The sequence below is a fragment of the Papilio polytes genome, unplaced genomic scaffold (assembly GCF_000836215.1).
Source record: "Papilio polytes unplaced genomic scaffold, Ppol_1.0 DF823879.1, whole genome shotgun sequence".
Taxonomy (NCBI): Eukaryota; Metazoa; Arthropoda; class Insecta; order Lepidoptera; family Papilionidae; genus Papilio; species Papilio polytes.
The window spans coordinates 604,025-624,426 of record NW_013525325.1 but is presented as its reverse complement, the minus strand read 5'-3'; the positions used below and the strand labels follow the sequence as shown (position 1 = coordinate 624,426).

At 32.7% G+C, this 20,402-nt stretch overlaps 1 protein-coding gene across 2 annotated transcripts; it reads right to left on the bottom strand.

Moving 5' to 3' along the window:
- Positions 1-1,085: 1,085 nt before the first annotated feature.
- On the bottom strand, positions 1,086-14,525 carry LOC106103079. 2 transcript variants are annotated; one of them, XM_013282744.1, is made up of 3 exons: positions 14,234-14,525; positions 7,369-7,745; positions 1,086-2,282 (listed from the first exon to the last, which is right to left on the bottom strand). In XM_013282744.1, exons 1-3 carry the CDS (start codon positions 14,298-14,300, stop codon positions 1,830-1,832), a joined length of 897 nt encoding a protein of 298 aa, XP_013138198.1. In that variant the 5' UTR covers positions 14,301-14,525; the 3' UTR covers positions 1,086-1,829. The 2 variants fall into 2 exon arrangements, with proteins under 2 accessions (XP_013138198.1, XP_013138199.1); XM_013282745.1 differs by lacking the exon at positions 14,234-14,525 and adding an exon at positions 10,315-10,598.
- Between the last annotated feature and the right edge of the window lie 5,877 nt (positions 14,526-20,402).

The following is a 20,402-nucleotide window of genomic DNA, read 5'->3' as shown; positions in this document are numbered from 1 at the left end:
TGTAAAAGCGCCATCTAGTGCTCAGTAGCTAAAACAAAACAATATCAAGTAAGTGACTTTATATTCTTACAATAGATGACGCTAGTTATTCGTTACAGGAGGTGAAAATATAAATAAAAACCATGTTGACCGAAATGTGTTTTCATTGTTTACTTATTGTAAATAATAACAAATATGAAAAAATAGTTACATTCACACTAAAACTACCCGTAGAAAAATATGTAATTGATTAAATAAACAACAAACATTACAAACGGAACTAAAACCATAACTTTTTCGGCAAAATTATTTTCCAATCATGACCTATAAATAAAAAATGCGCAAGAAAACAGTAAATCTATGATTTTGAAGTTTTTTAGTTTTCCATTTACGGGGACGATATTTTGATCACAAGTAGAACAAAGCCTTGTAACTTGTGATTTAGCAAATTTATTAATTTTAAGGACCTGCAGCTCGACCTGTGTTTTTATGGTTGATCAAGTTTTCATAATAAATATAAGGGGTATTCTTATTAGGGACGTAGATAAAATATCTCTGAGAAAGTCCTACGCTTGCCGCCTCTCCTCGCTGACCAACCCACATTGAATAAATGCTATATTATTATTAATATATAGTATTGTATTATCTTTTTCACATATATCTTTATTACTTATGGAAATCAAACATATTTTATAAAAATAAAGCAACCCGTGGTCAGGGCTGCAGAGGTAGAAACCTCACAATACGTGCGGTGTCTAAAATAACTGCCTTTTGAATCGGGCCCTGAATCCAACTGTTTAGTGAGAGCTTCTTGTGATTATTAGAGTTAAATCTTATCGACATTTAGACATGAAATATTTCTTTTATATTAGTAGAAACAAAAAAATGATAGATTTAAGATGTTCATTATTGTTACTATCTTCAAATACGAGATTGAAGAATTGGTCACAGCTTTCTAAGTTTGTAGCCAATGTAGCTTGTAGTACATAACACCAGTCAAAGTGCAAGTAACGTTTTTCTTTACTTCATTACTTCTGGAATATTCCAGAAGAAAATAGTAACATGTCAATGAGATGAGAGGAATAAAAATTCATATTAGGCTTTATTATAAAATTTATTCGCATTTAAAATAATTTGTTTTAATTTTTCTGTCGATTTTATAAAATTTCACTTCAGAAACATTTACATTGTCGGTAAAATAAACATCGCGTCAGTATCTTTATGAATTAAACGGCACGTTTTCATACAAATATACTTAAAGTTAAAGTTAAAATAAATAAGCAGCTTAATATTATAAAATAGGCTAAAAGTCTTTCTTGGCTAAAATGGCATAAATCGCCTGCTCCTAGTAATACTTAATGAGATTAAGAGTTAGATATTATTAATACTTCTTCCGAAATAGTAAAGATGTAAATATAAGTCAGAGAAAATCACAATCGCATATAATATCATTGTTAAAATCAATTTTTGAAAATATAGAAAGCTATAGTAGGAAAGAAACATCGAAGAGACAAAAGGAACTTATTACAAGTCTTAAAAACTAGCACTTTCAATAAATTAACAATTATTATCTACAGAATACTAAATATCACAGAGAAAGTACCCATAACTTAATCAACATAATATGTCTCGTCAAGCAATCCAATATCTCACGTTACACAGAGAGCCGTACACTTAACTAACAAATAAATAAGTACACAAGTGGCGTTTGTACGATTTTTTACAAATAAACATACGTATTTACTGCCGAAATATCTCTAAAAACAATCATCACTCTTATTCTCTTTAAAAAAGGTAGCTATAACTTTTTAAACAGATACTTCGGCAGTGGAAACCTACGGTAATCACACTCAACTCATAAAGAGCATTTTATTCTTGGGTCTTCTACTATCCTTCTTTTCTTGAAGTTTCTCTTCATAAGCTACGCATCTTTTGTTTACCTTCTTGCTTCTCGGACATCTGAACTCGTAGTACCAATTGTTGAGTAAGTTACCGTAACCTCGGAACACGATGTAGTCATTCTTGAGGCATTGCGTCGCGTCAACTTTCATCGGGAAATTGTCTAGCTTCATTTTGCTGATGTCGAAGTTTGGTATGTCCATGTTGACGGCTGTCATACTCTCTGTTATCTCTGCAATGGAGCTGTACAACCGTTGCATCGAACCGTTAATGAGTTTCTGTCGCGTGATCTTGTAGCTATTGAAGGGATCGTCTGGGAAGTCAACTTCGACGTCGCGTAGTCTTTGAAACAGTTCGTAGTATTCTTTTAACGATTTGTAGAGTCTCGGCATTTGGTAGGCGAACTGTAACAAATAAAAATATCAAATTAATTATGTTTCGTTTATCTATTATAACCTTTCTAGCTATTCCGGTACGGCTTCATCCGTATTTAATTGTAAAAGAACTGTATTTTATTATCTACATTTGTCAAATTCTCAATTGCAATTGTCAAAATTACCGTTACCGTTGCTTCCTTAACGTTGGCAGCATATAGTTTAAGGTCCCTTTCCCATGTGCAGGTTTTATTAGTTGCCCCCTAAGTTTAACAGCGTGAAACTATATAGCCTAAAGCGTGTCGTAAGTGTAGTGAAGTATAGTAAAGATAGAATTATTCAAAAATATGCTGTGATTGCTGACATCCTAAGCCACGAAGTAGTGTGTGTTTACGCTTTATTATATTAGTATAGTTAAGTATATTGAATTAAATTCTAAAATCTAGGTGGTGTGTAAATTTATATTTACGAGTAAGAGAGCTTTATGATCCGTGAACTTAGCTCGACTTCGCGCATATTCAATAAGTGCGCGTGAATTAATATTGTCTTTATTGTGTATAGTTTAGAGCGCGGCTGATTGGTGTCGAGGTTGTTTATAAACCATGAGTATTTGTGATCGGTTAAGTATTGAAGTGATATCGTTGCGGTTGTGAAATCATCGACATATGACTTTGTCTTATACAATTTTATAGGTTATATTTGATTACTTGCAAGAAATACATTGGAGGATTACATTATCTATTATGATAGTTATTATAATACTTTTAACAATTAACTTGTCTGTTAATTATAAAAATAAAGAGAGCTATAATCCAATTAAGTCCGAGTTCACTGCACTGGAGGATCTTTAACGTCTCTTTCGTCACGTTCAATGTTCGTTTTGTTTTTAATTTTGCACCTATTTAAGTTTTAGTGGCCACTTAAGGTGCGCGGCGCGTGATTGCGGCGGGTTATAACTTAAGATGGAGCCTTTGTGTGCGCCGGCCTGCTCTCGTTACATAGTTAGGTATAAGGTTCAATTCACTTGTATGATCCTACACTAAGCTAATATTTTAGTCTACAAAATGTACACCATCCGGTGTACATTTTATTTACTTCTAGTACAAACAAATTGTACTTTTAGTAAAAACAATAGAGCGTCGGTGGCTCAGTGGTTTAAGCACTTGACTTGTAATCTACAGGTCTTGGATTTGAATCCCGCCATGTACCAATGTGATTTTCGATTGTGTGAAGCCAACCAACCCGCACTTGGCCAGCGTAGTTGACTATGGCCCAGTCACCCTAACTTTAGGGTGGCTCCGAGCCCCTCGGTGGGGACCTATAGTGAGCTGGTGATGATGATAACAAACAAAAAATTGATATTTTGATAACTTAGTATTCAGTAGTTTAATTTTTTTTTAATAAATTATTTATGTGTAGTTTTAATTGTTTTAAAATTGTGCTTATAATCTGTACCTACTACACGAAGTGTAAATTTTTTATAATTTACACGTTAGGAGTCGGTTTTAAATCTTAATCATTTGATATTACAGAGGCATAGCTTGCACCTAACTTTTATGAACATTGAATTAGTCTTACTAATATTATAAATGTGAAAGTTTGGATGGATGGATGTTTGTTAGAGTTTGTACCCTAGAAGCTGAACGGATCAGGATGATGACATCAATGTAGAAGATAGTCTGTAAGAACACATTGGCTACTCACTTTTTTATTTTACGCGGACGGAGTCGCGGGCGAAAGCAAGTATTAAAAATGTATAAATAAATACCACGTACATAAAGAAAGGTGTTACTAATATTTTTAAATATATTAACGTATAGCAAATCGGATAAAACCTCTATTTCGAATTGATCCTTGATTCTTTGAACTTGAGGTATTTCATGTTTTACTAAACCGTATAATCGTATGAGTAAATTAATTATCGGTCCTACGACAATACGCGGCGGTGGGCTCGACTTGTAGTTCTATAACAATGATGGATACAACGCGAAACGTAAATATGAATACCAGACGAGCCGGTTTGCCTCCGCGCCTTTAACAGATCTCTTATTATTGCCTTTTAAAAATAAATGTCTTGCGCCGGAGCAAATATTTGCGTGTAATGATACCTTTATTTTTGTTAGTAAAGGCTGAGATTTCATTACAAGCTTGCAATAAGAGAAATATGCGGTTGTTTTCAACTAAATTCCCTCACATAATATTAAAACTGTCATTTTCATACCGAGAAATGTCGTCCTTATTTTTATAATACTTTTTAATTTTTATTTTCAGTATTTTTATTTTATTTATTCATCTTTAGAGAAAACTTTTAATTTGTACTACTGTTATAAATCCACAAACTATGATATACTTATCCTTATCTTAAGTTATAAGGAAAAAAATTGTATTCACGAATTTATTACGCTGTCTTAAAGTTTTCGGTTTTCGTTTAACTTTTACATAGTTCTTTAATAAAATTCAGATTATTTAGTTACTTTTTAATTGACAATTTTTTTTAATATCTTTATTATAATTGCAATGGAAAAAAAGGTTGTTTATATCAAGTAATATTAAAGAAGCTAGTGTTATTTCTTAATGAAATTAATTAATAGCAGATACTAATAACTATAACTAACTGCTTGTTATTCGGTTTATTAATTCGACTGAGTAACGGGAAATGTTTCGCGTCTGTTAATTATTTTAATTCCTATAGTGACGCACGCTGTAGGAAAAATGAAGATTGTGTTCTCACTTAGTTGTATATGTTGTCATTCGTTTGCATACTCATTGTTCCTGAAACTCATTAAGGAATGTCCGACGTAATCATTCATTAAATTCATTCATATGACGCGTCTAATGTAATATATGACGTGTATCTGAGTCACATCATTTATGAAATATGTCTAACGCCCCACTTTGCTGTAATATTAACTTCACACAACACTTCGCTAGTAAACAATCGCTTTTAAAATCAATCGTTAACGCTTTACGGTTCATAAAACTATACGCCGTCCTCCGGCGCTCCATCGCCATTGTGGAGAAGCTTCGCCCAAGAAATCGTCGAGTCCGACGATAATAAAAGCGTCGGAGCTTGTGAACAAATATGGCGAAGTATTCAAGCTGAAAACCCGACAATGAGCAGTACATTCGCCTTAACAGACGGGCTTAACCTGAGAAACGTGTCGCAGACAAATGCAACACTCCGCCAGAATCGTAAGTTCACATTCGTCGCACTCGAGCAAATAATGTGTTTTTAACATTTCGTGTTGTTTTGTTAAATCGTAAATACTGAGCAAACACTAATGCGCTCCGAGTGACCGCTTAAACCCACTCGTGTCACCGAGAAAGCAGCCGCGTTAACTATGGTGGAATATCCGATCTTTGTTTTCATACTGAAAGCCAATCGCTTACGTTTACGATACTCCACAAGAACTAGTAAAATACTTCATAATTATCTTAACTTCACGTTCACGTTAAATTAGATATAACAATAAAATTGCATTAGCAAAAATGTAAAAAAAAAGCCAAATGAGTCCAAGAAGTCACATCCATACTAAACTTTAGTGTTCAGTTTTAACGTCTCATTTGAGAAGTATTTAATTTTTAAATTGTTCGTAAGTCAACTAAGAGTCGAACGAAGCTGAGATCACTTGAATTCTAACGCTTTCCTTGGCCCAATGTCAAATATTTAAATATCTTAAGTGACCATGCAACGACGAACTGTCGCGGTGTAGACTAAGTGTATTCAATATCCATCAATGTAGATACTGGTGAACTCGGCATGGATGTGTTAGGAGATAAAATTGTCGATGGCGTGCCACATAGACACGGTCGCGTAGTGTGTAAGGACATCGGACACTTTGAACTACACTTATTGTCTCGCGCAGCATTTACTTTTGTGTACTAATTAGTGGGTGTCCATTATGAATATTTAATAGTCTCGGTCCAGATGTGTGTTTGGTAAATAATAAAAGCTTTTGAACGTCCGTTACAATGGGTTTGTGTATTTTATATTTTCGTGTGCGGAGGCGGTAAGAAAACCAACAAACTTTAACTATCGATGGTATCTTATTAAAAATGCATTTAGCGCGTTACGATGAACAGTGAGACATTGTTTATATTCTATTTAAGTGTTAGTATTTATATTGTTCGAAGTCGCTTTAAACGTTTTGTATAAATATGTATATTCATGAAGCTCGCGTGCGCACAAGGATCAGTCGGTGTCCATCTATGCAAATTTCCGCGAAACATTTAACTCGTATCTCGGTTAGCTCGCTCCCACTGAGATGGAACAAAAGCTTTGACTTTATATGCCTATGAGCCTTTCAGTTTATTCATTTCGAATTTAAGATAAGCAATGATTAATAACTAAAGTTAATACAAGTTCGGTTTTTATTACGTAAGGAATTTTTAGCCAAAAAATTCCAACTGATGTATTTTTCTTTTAAGCAAAAAATGGAAATTTGTGGTTATCTGTCTTTCGAATTAAGCAATTATTACGACCTTATACAAACTGAAAAGAGCTAAAAACTGGTATTAACAAATTACGAACATTAAAATTGAAGACATATTTTGATTTCAAAAAGAAAACCACCGTTGCGAAATTAGGGGTTTACTCTCCTAGTTATTGCCCTTAAGTACAACTTGAAGTAAATAAAATCGGTACAAAGTACGGGACGCGTGTAATTTGGCTCGTCGGTACCTCATTTACGTGGCAACGGCGCGGCCTCGAGGGCTAATGTACGCGGATCCTTTGTCGTGAATAAAAGTAAAAAGAAATTTTTTAAAATAATGTAAAAACGTTGAACGGGAAGCAAAAAGAGCGATGGGCGGACGAACACAACGTACAGATGAGAGATCAGACGGTAATTAAACTGTCTTACTTCTAAAGCTTCGGATATACGTACTTTAATAAACTTAAAGATTTGAATTAAATCGGAAACGATAGATTTAATTTCTGTGTGTAATATAAATAGATCAAATGTTGAAAACATTAACGAGTAAAATAGAATATAAATATTTTGTTTTTAACTGAGTACTAACTTTACAAGTATACTATGGTATTATCCTATAGTTTAGATTTGTCCTCGTGTGTGGATAGGTTTACGAGTAGTATTTGTTAACAAAAGAAATTTACCTTTTTCTCCCAAATAGATCCGCCAGTTTTTCTCGATGATTTATAGTCATGGAAATGTATATCAACAAAGTTAACAGCCGGCAACCAATCCGGCATCCCGTCTCTGTACTCTTTAGATTCGTTCAAATCTTTTCTGTCTTGATTGAAAAATCTTCTCGTATTCTTTAACTTCCTCATAATCTTTCTAGTTGCGTTCTTGTATAGTTCTACGGTTGGATGCCTCGTCGGTCGCATGTCTTTGGTTAGTTGTGCCATTGCTTCCGGCTGCCTTCGTTGATGCCGCCTCTTGTGTTCAATCGATCGCGCTTCAACGGGCATCACAAACATCACTAATATTACTAATACCGATAGAGCTACCAACAGCCTTTGGGGAAAACCTGAAACAATAAAGAAATGGATTAAATACCGCATACTGGTTGTAGTAATTATTAAAGGAGTTTTAGTAAGGGTGGAAATACGTATTCTAGTTAAATTTAGTAGTAGCTTGTATGTCAGTTGAATAGACGGTACGATCAATGAAATGTCTATTAGTACCTCTTGTACATTTTATTCACTAACATTAGGCATGTTACAAAATCCAGCTATTAGCATGTGTATTTACGCCCTTAAGTACTATCTGGTTAACATTAATGAAAATAATTTAAAATGTTATTTAATTTAATAAAACCGCTGTATAAAAGTTCATAATTTCTAGTCAATATTACAATTCATATAATACTTATCGTAGATAAGCATAGATTATATTTGTGATTTTTCAATTATACATTTAAATGAGTTATACGTTTGTAATGAACGTTCTCCACATGGCTTGCGTTCTCAGCGACTCGTAGTCTGAGGAGTCACATAAAAAATAATAAGGTCCGTGTTTATCGTGAGCGCATTTCTACGCGCATACTGTGTGCATAAAGTGCTCGTATCTCCATCGCAGGGCACTTTCCCGCGACCATTTTGCCCCGGGTTGGGTCTCGCACGTGATTTTTTTTTAATCAATTGCATTCGCATCTTAAATTTTACATTGTTAGTTCAAAAGTGTGAAATCAATAGCTTTTTCTTTTTTATACTGTTGTGTCCGTTTCGTTTATTCTGACGTTTTGCGCCAGTAATAAAATATGTTTTATGCCGACGGGTCTAGCAATTCTTTGTATAGCTTTTTGAACTTTAAAGAAATACCATGGACTTCGAAGCGTTGGTCTTTGTCCGGCGATTGTTAAAACGTAGAAAGTAACCTTTCATAGCGCTCCACGTTTTATTTGCTACGAATTGTAAAGGACATAAAGTTATGGGCGTTTACTGCGTTATAATGGTGAATGTAAAATCGATTTCGTTTGTTTATCGGTTTGTGAATTAAAAAAAATGTTGGACTTAAAAACGTACGCCTGAGTATGCTTATGTTTTTTTAAATGGTTATTGCTCTTATATAATATGATATCCTTAGTTTTAAATAGTAGCGAGTAGTTTACAAAATAATGAAAAAAATATGTAACGGTAGAAAGTTCTAAGATCTTCAATTTGTTAAACAAAGGGACACAAACAATCAAATCCTTCCAAGTACAGTTTCACATTTCATTTATTTGCTTGTCCAGTTCGACCATAACATGCTTATGTCACTTCATATGAGGATAAGTGTCTATGGTCACTGAATCATTAGGTCAATCCGTGTTTGACAATTTTATACATGTCAAGTAAACACATAGAAGTTTACATAGACTAAAGTAGATTGCGCGCGAAAATTCGTCGAGCTGCATAACGGACACCGGTGAAGTATTATTATTATTTAGTCTGTGACCCTTATTCGCATTGAATTAATATTTATAAGGAAACGCATTGTTGATATTAAACAATGTCGACATGCGTTATGCCACGAAAACTAAGAGGTTCGTGTACATTACGTGATTTGTTACTGGGATTTCCCAGCTAAGAGCGCGGAAAGGTAGCTATGACGACCGACATGCCTCGCAACGCAGTTAAAAATAATAATAAGAAAAACTTAACAACTGTCATTTGTTATTCTGTTTAAACAATGACGTCATTGTTAACCGGATATTCAAACTCGCAATTTTCTACGCTTATCAATTATGACGTTGAAAAGAGAAATTTACCAAACTTTGTGTTAGAGAAAATTAAATTGTCAAAAATGTTTTGATGAAAAAAATATTTATGTGAATAGTATGAACTATTTAGGTTTGCTTTGGTATATTAACAATGATGTACATTTAAAAAACAACTTGAAACAAATCGCCAGTTTTTATTAAATGTAGGAGATACGAAATCCAGGGCCAAGAATGATTTAATCTGAACTAAATGATGGGTTAAAATAGGATTTTTTTATTAGATTGTCAACTTAACTAATGGCAATACAAAAAAAACAATCCAATTCGGCAGAATCTCATTGGGTAATATGCTGTAGATATCGGATAACATCGCGGTATTGTTTTCAGCGAAAAATCCCTTTGATGAAATGCCGCCATTCGAATGTTATTCATTCCCACACGATCCCCCTCTAAGTTTCGTCAAATTATGCATTGCAAACTTCAAGTTCTAAAATTGTCATAAGAATCAATTTTTTTTGTACAGTTTTTCTTATATGTAAAAAATGTTTTTATACGTAAGTAAAATATAAACATAATTGAATCGAGATTATTAAAAATGGTATTATAGATGGCAACAATAATTGACTACGTTATCTCATAGAAAAACTAGCCTTTCTTTAGTTAAAATAATTTAAAACAAATTTAAAATAATCGCATTAAAGTTATTTATTTGTTTAATCTACCTAGATACATTCTAAGTTTTTGATATAAATAATATTTTTTTGTTATTATGAATTGATGCAACATTACTTCCAATCTAATCATAAATAAATTTGTTTGTACCCACACTTTATGATAATACACTTACATCAAACACTTTATTTAAAAGAAATATTAAAAAATAAACAACACACACCAGTTAACAAGACATCCATGAACAAGGCATTGATGTAGCTCCTTCGGACAAGTCCATATTCATACAATATTATCCCGAATACGTTAAAAACGTTGAAAGCGAATAATAATCGATATTAAAAACACTGGCTGACAACACTCGCACCTTGTTTCAATTAAAAATAAAACACTGGGATAGTTTTGACAAGGGCTCACTAGTGATGTGACATTAGGGTCGCGTGTGCCGGCGGCGTGCGTCGAGGAGCTAGTGCGAGACCGGCGCGCGGGCACTCTCCGAACGTTGAATGAACGCCGAAATGCCGCGCGGTACATGAAATAGCCGGTCAAATACTACGCGAAAACCTTTACCCGCTGCAGAAAGCGAACTCCAACCCTCAAGGAGAGGTCCTTCGACCTAAATATTTTTACATAAGAGAGGAATCGAGTTTGTCATTTAAAATTTAAAATATTTTTTTCACATTAATTTAATGTTAATCTTTAGTTGACATATGGTATGTATAATTTACGAATACATTCCTAGATTAAATGGTCTTATTGTTTTTTTTTATTTTTGTAAGGTTACATTTTTCATTTAAATTTCAATGTAATTTACGAATTTTACGCATACGCAATATTCTTGAGGGTTACGTAAGAAAAAAGCTTACAGAAAATTTAGTAAAACGCTTCATAACTGTGATAAAAAACCAAAAGGAATATAATCTAAGATTTTTTCATTGATAAATTATTTCGCAATTTTATATCGTCTTGCATAATTTATAATATACTTATTATGAATATACATTTTAATTGACAATTATATTAAAATGTGTAAAATAATAAATGTTAACTGTTCCGTTTATTTACTTAAACAAAATTTGCTAATTAATACAGCTCCGTGCCATTCACTTTCCAAATCTTGTGCAAGTGAGCAATTATTCGGTTCGCCTTCTGTGCTGATTCATCGATGAGTCTATCCTAAAGTGAGTTTTTATCGGCCGTTGGTCGCCGCGGCACGCGTCGCGACATACCACCGATCATAGATTATAAATGATAACACACTCATTTACAAACCTGTTTATAATATTACGATACTTATCAATTATTTGCCTGTAATTGCTTAATGATAAGAGTGATTTTTTTGTTAATAGTAGGTTTTTGGGACCCTTAATGACAGGAATACGACTATGCAAGCAAGAATCATGTACCCAAAATGATATAAATGAGTTAGGAGATTAAATCTTAGGTCATCTGTGACTATTGTTTCCATTTAAAGTTATGATGGATTTTTTATTCGATGACTGCATCGAAATAGTTCGTTAGATTTTTTTATTATTGTTATAAAAAGAAAACAATTCACAAAATACTTGGAACATTAAAAGTTACTTTCGTTTTCTTTTTTACGGTTCAAGTTTGCTGTCGTGAACAAACATCGGACAGGACGCGAAAATAAAACCAACGACTAAACACGAAAGCAAACTAAATGTATTAAAAAAGACACCCAAAGCATGGGAAAGACACTCACTTGCCGGCGACGAGATTATATCATATTCACCTATACTCTTACAAAGGTAGTACGACAACTTTTAACAAACTTTGTGACCACAGATTACAAAAGTTACAAGACATTTATTTTGCATACTGGGATTTTGAGCTGAATGTTTCTTTGTAATATTTTATTCTGTAGCCCCTACTATCATGAACATTTTTGAACGTTTGCACCAGTATTTACATTTACAAGTTTTTTGTCTCGTGGTTAACAAGGCGATGTCATTGTACTCGGGTGCTTATTGCTATTGTCAATAGAGAATCATTACGCGCCGATTAGTAACACGAAATGTTGCATTCTCAATATGTAACGGCCAAAAGTAGGACAACCTTGCGCGCCCGTGTATTTTAAAATTGACATGTTTTTAATATCGATTAAAGATGAAGCACCTGTGCTTTTAATGTAAGACGAAAGAGTATTTTGTTTACATTTTTAATAGCTATTCGATTATTTACATTTCAGTGTGCGAATTTTTCTTATTTATTGTGGTGTCAAGGAAATATACGGCGATAATCGACAATGGGTAAGGTGATACTGTGGCAAATAATATGAACACATCACAATACTTCTTATGATAATATTTATGCCCAAAAACATATTAATAAAATCGTAATAGATAAACAATTAATTGAGTCAACACAATTAGATCGCGTCGCATAATTTTTCTTAATAAAACTTTCTATATTAATACTAAAAAAATACAATTTGATCCAAAGTGATTTGTATAAATGAGATATACGGTGGCAAATACCGCGATGTACCAAATCGATTAATAATGATACAGAGTTAAATTTTTTGCGGTGGCAATAAATGAAGGAGATTCCCAACGCAGTCCATCTCTTATGACACGATGACACAGCTTTCGTCAATTAGTTGGTTTTTTACGTGAAAATGAGTTTGTAATTAGTTTAAGTAGAGTCTTTTCCGGTCCTTGATTGTTCCAACTTCAAAAGGATCGCGGATTTTTTATTTCAAAGATGTATTGTGTTCTGAATTTTAATTACCAAATGTTCAAAAGCATTTCGTTAATGATTAATTTTGTTTTTCAAATGTCGTTTTGTTATTTTCAACAATCATTTATTGGTTGTTAATGGGATCAATTTACTCTTGTAACGTTTTTTTTTTTAAATTTACGTCTAAAGTTTTTGAATGTAGGGATATTTTATATATAATTAATATTAGAATCATGTTGTTATGGAATTTAAAAATAAAACGTAAAGATTAAAAAATTCCTCAACTTTATGAAGGAGTTGTAAAGTTTTCTTTTTTAATCTTGAATGAAATCATAGATAAACATCGTAATTGAAGTGCAGGGACTGTTCCGTGATGGGGATTACTTAAATTAGATGCAATTATTGCGAAGTTAATAATGCCTTCATGGTGGAAAATCGGTTGTCTCATCGGCTGAGTCACGGATTTTCCAAATTTTCAGAAAATATACGGAAAGCTTACAAGAGCGGTGTCGGGTGGCGTTTATTTCGTTATTAGTCACGCGACTGTCTGTTAGAGATTCGCATTCACCGATTCATCATGAAGTGGAAAAGAAACAGGTATAATACAAGGATCTAACTATTTATATTTGCTCTAAAATTACTCTGAAGACGCTCTGAAAAATCTGAACTAAAAATCATAGACACTCGATGTTTACGCCGAGTTAACTTATTAAGGCGTAAAAATGTCGACAAATTGGATGTGAATTTATTTTGTTTGTCTATTGATTTAATGTTTAGGAAAGATGAAAAACTAGTTGGTAATTATTTCACACGTAATATTGAAACGTGTTTGTGTACATCGCTTTAGCGGCTAATTTAAGTTTACCGTAAACTTGAGGCCGGCTTCCGCGACCGCTTTGGAGTTGCCAATATGTAAAATAGCATTGTTTGTGAGCCACAATATAAATCACACCTCAGCTGTGCGTACAATTCTAAAGCTCATTCTTCACGCATACCCTTAACCCCGTTTCGTGCCACAGACTAGACTCTTTCATAGACAGCTAGAGGAAAATTTATCAGTATATCAGATAGAAAGATTGTAGTACTTTTAGTCTTGGTGTTGTTTTCAATACTGTTTATAGTGTTTTTATATATTTTTTTATGCGATGGCTTATCAAGTATTCCTTTAAAAGTGAACGATGGTTTACAATGAAATTAATAAGTAGGAAATTTTGTGAAATGTTTAAAATTGGTAACATATGTTTTAAATAGGAAGAGGTTGAGAGGTTACAGATAATGTAACTTATGTCATTGCATTTAGATTGCTAACGTTGAAAACAGTCATTGATGTTATCTGCGCTAATCATATAAAACAATTTACTTTCATTAGATCATCAATATTAATCATTCTATTATTATATACTTGTTACCACTATGTTATGATTGAAAATGTAAAAACATACCGTATCTAGGCGACATAGATCCGTGTTTTCTAAAGTTGCGAGTACATAATGTGCAGCTGTCAGACATCTTGAAAATTTTATAAATATATCACAGATTAAATATCTTTGGTATCAACAGTCACTGGTCACTTCCAATTGTCACTGGCACGTTACAATTAAAAAAAGTTGTTTTTTATCACATTTGCATTTTCCGCAATCGATATTTAAATTTCGAATTCCCGCGCAGAATTAGAAATGAATAGATAAAAAAAATTGTATCGGCTACGGCGAGTGGCGGGCACGGATATGTTCAGTTGGCCGCTTTACTTGTAATGTGTGTCCTGAACGTATTTCCACGGCTTTTATGTGGCCGGCGGGCGCTCCCGTGATAAAGGGTGCAAAAAACTTTGATTGTTTGCAAGAGGGCCCGCCATTACGTCACGGATAGCGTCGCGCGCGCTCGGGACGTAAGTGTAGCACATGCTCTTACGCAACTCCCTTGTCCAAATAAATAGGTGCATGTGCGATACCGGATCCAAGAGGTGTGTGAACATTTGATTATTAGATTCACTTACATTATTAATAGAATTTATATAAATGTCATGTAAGTCGTAGTTTGCGAACTGTCTTAGCTATGAAAAATAATTCAATTATTTTTGTAAGTTTGTAAAATTATATTTGTAAAAACCACAACAGTTTAAAGTAAATTATTTTTCTTATTTCATATCGTTGTGATTTAATATTCCATTTGAACATTATCATATTATAATAAAATACTGCTCAAAATACCAATTATTTTTTAAGTAAAAATAATTGGAGATTAATAAAATAAATTACAATTACATTTTAATATTTCTCCGTTGAATAGTTTGTTGATGTCAATAAAAATTATTCAGCTAGTAGAACACTCTGTATATTTTAGTAAATATTACCTACATTTATCTGATAACCATGTTTATTCTCAATGAGTGATTGAATATACGATCTTTTAATTCGTTCATAACCCGATATTCAGAAAAAAAAGATCGCAATCGTTTTACTTATTAATTGCATAAGTCCTTGATAATAATATAAATTCGGTGTACGACGGAACTATCGTACAAGAATTTGCGTAAAACCTTGGCGTTGCAGATGGATAATAAAAAATTTGGCACATGTAAACAGTTCGAAGGGTTTAAATTTAGAATTTAGGCGGGGCTAGGAAATCGTTTGCAAGTTTAGAGGGTGTTCGTCCTCGTATATCGCCTATGGGAGAGTCCGCCTCTCAATACTAATCCCAAAATAGTCTCCCAGGATTGGTCGCTTGCAGCATTCCCTTCACCTATTAAATAACAGTGTTTAAAATTTGTATTTCTCTCGTCAGTATGAGCACGTACGGAGCTCATTACTCCGGCTGTGTTTTACTTGCTTACCAAAATAAACAAACTCAAAAGTAACTTTTATAACAATGGTGGACTTCTTGGCTGCCATGCTGGAAGCAAACAAGGATGTATTTATTCACATCGTATAAAAAAATAACCAATTTTGTCAACGATATTATTTCAAAAACATTGATTCAAAGTATCAAAAATTAGTAGTTTCTCATTTTATAAATTATGAGCAATTATTAATCAGTTATAATCATAAAATGTGACGATAAAGTTCTCAAAAGAAAATTATTATTTCATAAATTAAATTGCAATAAAAAGTTATTACCTACTTTCTTTTATATTTTTAAGAAATAAAGGTAATTCATTACAACGTTTTCAAATTTTTCGTTTACAATACTTAAGTGACACGAGGGGGATTTCGTGTTTATTACTAAGAGTAAAAAGTGCGTCACCAATTAAACGTAACAGTACAAAAATAGAATAAATCAAAATTAGTTACACGTTACTATAAGTAATATAGGATGTATAAATAAATTTTCCGTAATACGTACATACGTGCGGTTAAGTAGAATTTAATATTTGTTACATTTTTCCGCTCATGTCGAACGCACATTGAATCTTATTCATTATGAATTAGTTACGAGTATTCCATAATAGGATGTATGTTACGGTAAATGTGATATTGAATTATTGATATTGAAAATTATCGATAATTTTCGGTTACTTATACATTACATTGAAAATAGGATAGATTTGTATATTTGGATTTTTGTATGTATTCGATTCGTGTAAAAACTACTGGGCCGATTTTAAAAAAAACTTTCAAAGTTAGAAAGGTAATTTATCTGTGATTAACATAGGCTATATGCTTATTATTTTTTATTTCACGCGGACTAAGTCGCGAGCATCAGCTAGCTAATAATTACCAGGAGGGTTGCTAAATTTCAATATAACACTTTCACCCGTTTTTATAAATAATTCACTGCTGTTATCACTAACTAGTTAGAATACATTTTGCAAATTTAGTATAACTTTTGTTTTTCAATATTGCGCGAACGAAGTCACTGGATAAAGCTAGTAGACCAAAATAAAGAAATTCTCGCTTGACTGTTTTGTATTTGTTTATACTCCTTTTTAAGGAAGTGCGAACGGATGCACTTGAGAATTGCAGCTGTGTAGAAACAGCATAAAAATGGTCGAATTTCCAATATCTCTACTCGTAGTTCAGTACTACGGTAGTAATATAATGTATAAATTCACGTATGTGAATGACTGTGTCACATGCAATGCAAAATACCGCTATGTCGATATAGTTTTGTGAGATCGCATTGCATTGTTTCCACCGTAACATGCAACTGTTAATAGACTACTTAGTGACGATAACAAGAACAATTATTTATGTATCAGTCCTTATGTCACACCGTATAAGATTTTCTTTTATTTTACACTACTAACTACTAATACTAATTACTACCTGTACTAATACTAAAGATATCTAATAACGCGGTGTATTTTTTTTATTTTACAATATTAAAAGAAGATTTGGAAACAGCATTCGAATTAAAGAGTGGAAAGTAAGAATAAAGTTAGTAACAAAAATTTAATATATGTGTGTTTTTTAATTAAAAATTAATATGTCTTTATAATTATAAAATTATTTGTACTAAATATAAATTTTCACTAAGTTATTAAATGGCCAACGAAACTTCGTTACGGTGTGATACGGTGCCAATTCTATAGGAATAAAAAAGGCTTTTCTTGCGGATTTTTCAATTAGTATGGGAAATATTTATGAAATAATACTTGGATTATTGGGAGATCCTGATACATCGATTTCAGAGAATCTGTGAGTGACCTAGTGAAAATCCCAGGGCCCGTTTGCTCATTGTTCATGCAAATCCGCGTTGTAGAGATGCTGTCATATTTGATTTGCTCTATGCATTAGTGCTCTCCACTATTACGTTATATGTTACCTAGCTTATGCCGCGACTCTGTTCTAGGAATATTGTTATACATAATATTACTAACATGAATACTACTATTACATAATAATACTTTGATAGTTTTAGTTTAAACGTTGAACACCAATGGAAAACAAAATACACAATAGAAATATATGATTGACAGTATATATTGTATATTTTTCTACGAGATGGTACACTAAAAGAGTTCTTCCTCATTTATTTTTCTGTTGTTGATTGCAAAAGTTGCATTTTATTACTTCCAGAATTAGAAATTCAATGTGAAATCCAAAAGGGTTTTTCACACCATGACATACTGACCGATAAATTGACTAATTGTGTTTGTATATTTAGACGGTGAGGAAAATAAATATTGAATAAGAATGACACATATTACAATATTAGTAATACGCGTTGTGTCCATGTGCGATACTATGTGACATCGTATAGAATGAACGAATGTTGTATACGAGACCGTAACATTTTTAAGTTCATTGATAACTTTAGCCAAAACAATTTTATATGATTTTTAATTGTCTATACATATAATAAAATCAGATTGTCTGTTTGTAACATAGAAAGGAAAATTCGAGATTTCGGGAAGATAATGTATTTGCGTTGCTGATACCTAAAATCTTATTTTTTTGTCTGTTTGTTCCGGGTAATCTCCGAAACGGCTAGACCGATTTCGACCGGACTTACACTGAAGGGTAGCTGACATAGATGGGCAAATTATAGGCTAATTTTTATTATCTTAATATTGCGTGGACGAAGTCGCGGGCAACAGCCAGCGTTTATATAAAATCCATACGAAATTTTTATTTAATAGTATTCTAAAATGTTTAAGTGGTGTAACTCACAAGTATTGATTTTACTTAAAATTTCTTGGTAAGAGTAATTTCTACTGTTTTTAATTATAGTAAATCAAGAACACCAGCTACAAACGTCGAATTAAATGTTTTTTTGGTATTGCTACCGAAGCAAATTTTCTAATTTTATAAATGAGTTGGTTTTCTATGACGTAAAACGTGAAAGTTTAATCAAGTTCCTTTTCTAATCAGTTATATTAAGTATGAATCACCTATCATACTAACCTGGTAAGTTATGACTTGAAGGCGGTACCAAAACTTTCGGAATGTCAAATTACGTCTGACTTATGATTAGCAAAAATGCCCCCGATGACTAACATCTCGAGGTTAGAACCATTTGTTCTGAGAAAAGAATCGCGGGCGCAGGTAAGAACGCGGAGGAAATGCCATAACAGCCTTGCAAGTTAGCTAACTCCTAAAATATTTGCAATAAGTTAGGCAAGAGTTTATGGTTGAGTAAAGTTTGGGTTTAAAGTATATTTTGTTTATATCTTTTGGCATGTATTTTAATTTATGCGGCACCTGAAGCTTTTTCAAGAAAATTTAAACTTTTGATTTATTAATACAAATTTGATAACAGTTGTAGATTTCAAAAATTTCGTGGACAAAGTAATAAATGTATAAAAATGCTAATCATGAATGCGCAAATTTGCGTAAAACTGATGTTTCTTTATTTTTACTACTGTTTTTCGCAAAATTATATGGATTTTTTTGAATTTATTATCCATATGTTTGGGGTTAAAAGCTGATGAAATGTTGCGACAACTTGAGAAATTATACCATTTCCACTATTTACAATAGACAAAGGCTCATTTGTATTAAACGTTATATGTATGTTGCATTGTAAGTCTATCATTTTAATCTTGTTTTTCATTAGGTTGTCGACACACTTGCTAGTTCCAAGATATAAAAAACATCTTTCAGTTCGTTAGGACTGAATTACCCAGCTTTTCGCTTAATTTTCTAGCGGAGCTGTTTTATGTTTTTATTATTTACGATTTAATATCCTTCCAATAGCGAGACTAAGCAAATGACTACTTTATTCTAAACATGAATAAAACTATCGTTATAGATTAAACCCAATCTTAGTTATATTAAATATTATACCTAGTTGTTTTTTAATGTCGTTATTTCATAAAATTATTGTTTACCATAATATCGAAAATCGTAATTATGAAAAAGATACGCCATATTGTCGCATCTGCGATTGTAAATCGCACGTGCGCGACACTAATGTGTTAATGCCTTTATTTAAATTACGACGAGAGTATCCGATACTTACGTTACCGGAAAAACTGGAAAGGTTTTCTGTAAAACGGTTTTTTCTTTGCATCAAGTGATTTGAATAAGGTGCATCGCTCCCACGCGGAGCTGTCGCCCTTGATTTTGATCATTTATCTTTATATGATCTGCGTGAACAATTATGCTACTAAAGGTCGACTTCTATATTTATGTGCAATAATACGACTTTATTGTATATCTTTATTAATACAGTGGTATGTCTTAGGATACACATTCGTAGGAGCTACGATAATAAAACGGTTTGTGTTTAGACTTTTTCTTTTACATATTAGTCAAATTAGACATTGAGAAAAAAATGTTTAGAACCTATGGATAAATGGACTATAATATTAAGAAAAGTTGTTATTATCTTAACTATGTTTTACGTTGAATTGTCATTTTTTTGTTCATATCGCATGGATCAAGGTTTAGAAATTGCTTAATAGTCAATAATCGTAGTACTTATGGTATTATTCGAATAATTCAGATCGATCGATCGACTTATCAATTGTGCAAAATCATTTCCATAAGCAAACATCGATAAATCGGTGTAAATCGATACCGGTTATGGAGATTAATCAGTAGTATCGATTACATTTTTAGTTATCGAAACGATCGAGTGGAAGACTGGTTACATAAAACACCTGATGCACCAGAGGAAAAAAAGTTAATTCTTCACGACATATAATGGCAGTGCGGCAATGTTTTG

Bases quoted from the DNA above. Each gene is read 5' to 3' on its own strand.
- LOC106103079 (XM_013282744.1), bottom strand. From the start codon at position 14,300: ATGTCTGACAGCTGCACATTATGTACTCGCAACTTTAGAAAACACGGA. The intron at 7,746-14,233 runs GTATGTTTTTAC...TTATTGTTTCAG, and splicing joins ATCTATGTCGCCTAGATACG to GTTTTCCCCAAAGGCTGTTG. The intron at 2,283-7,368 runs GTAAATTTCTTT...TATTTGTTACAG, and splicing joins GATCTATTTGGGAGAAAAAG to TTCGCCTACCAAATGCCGAG.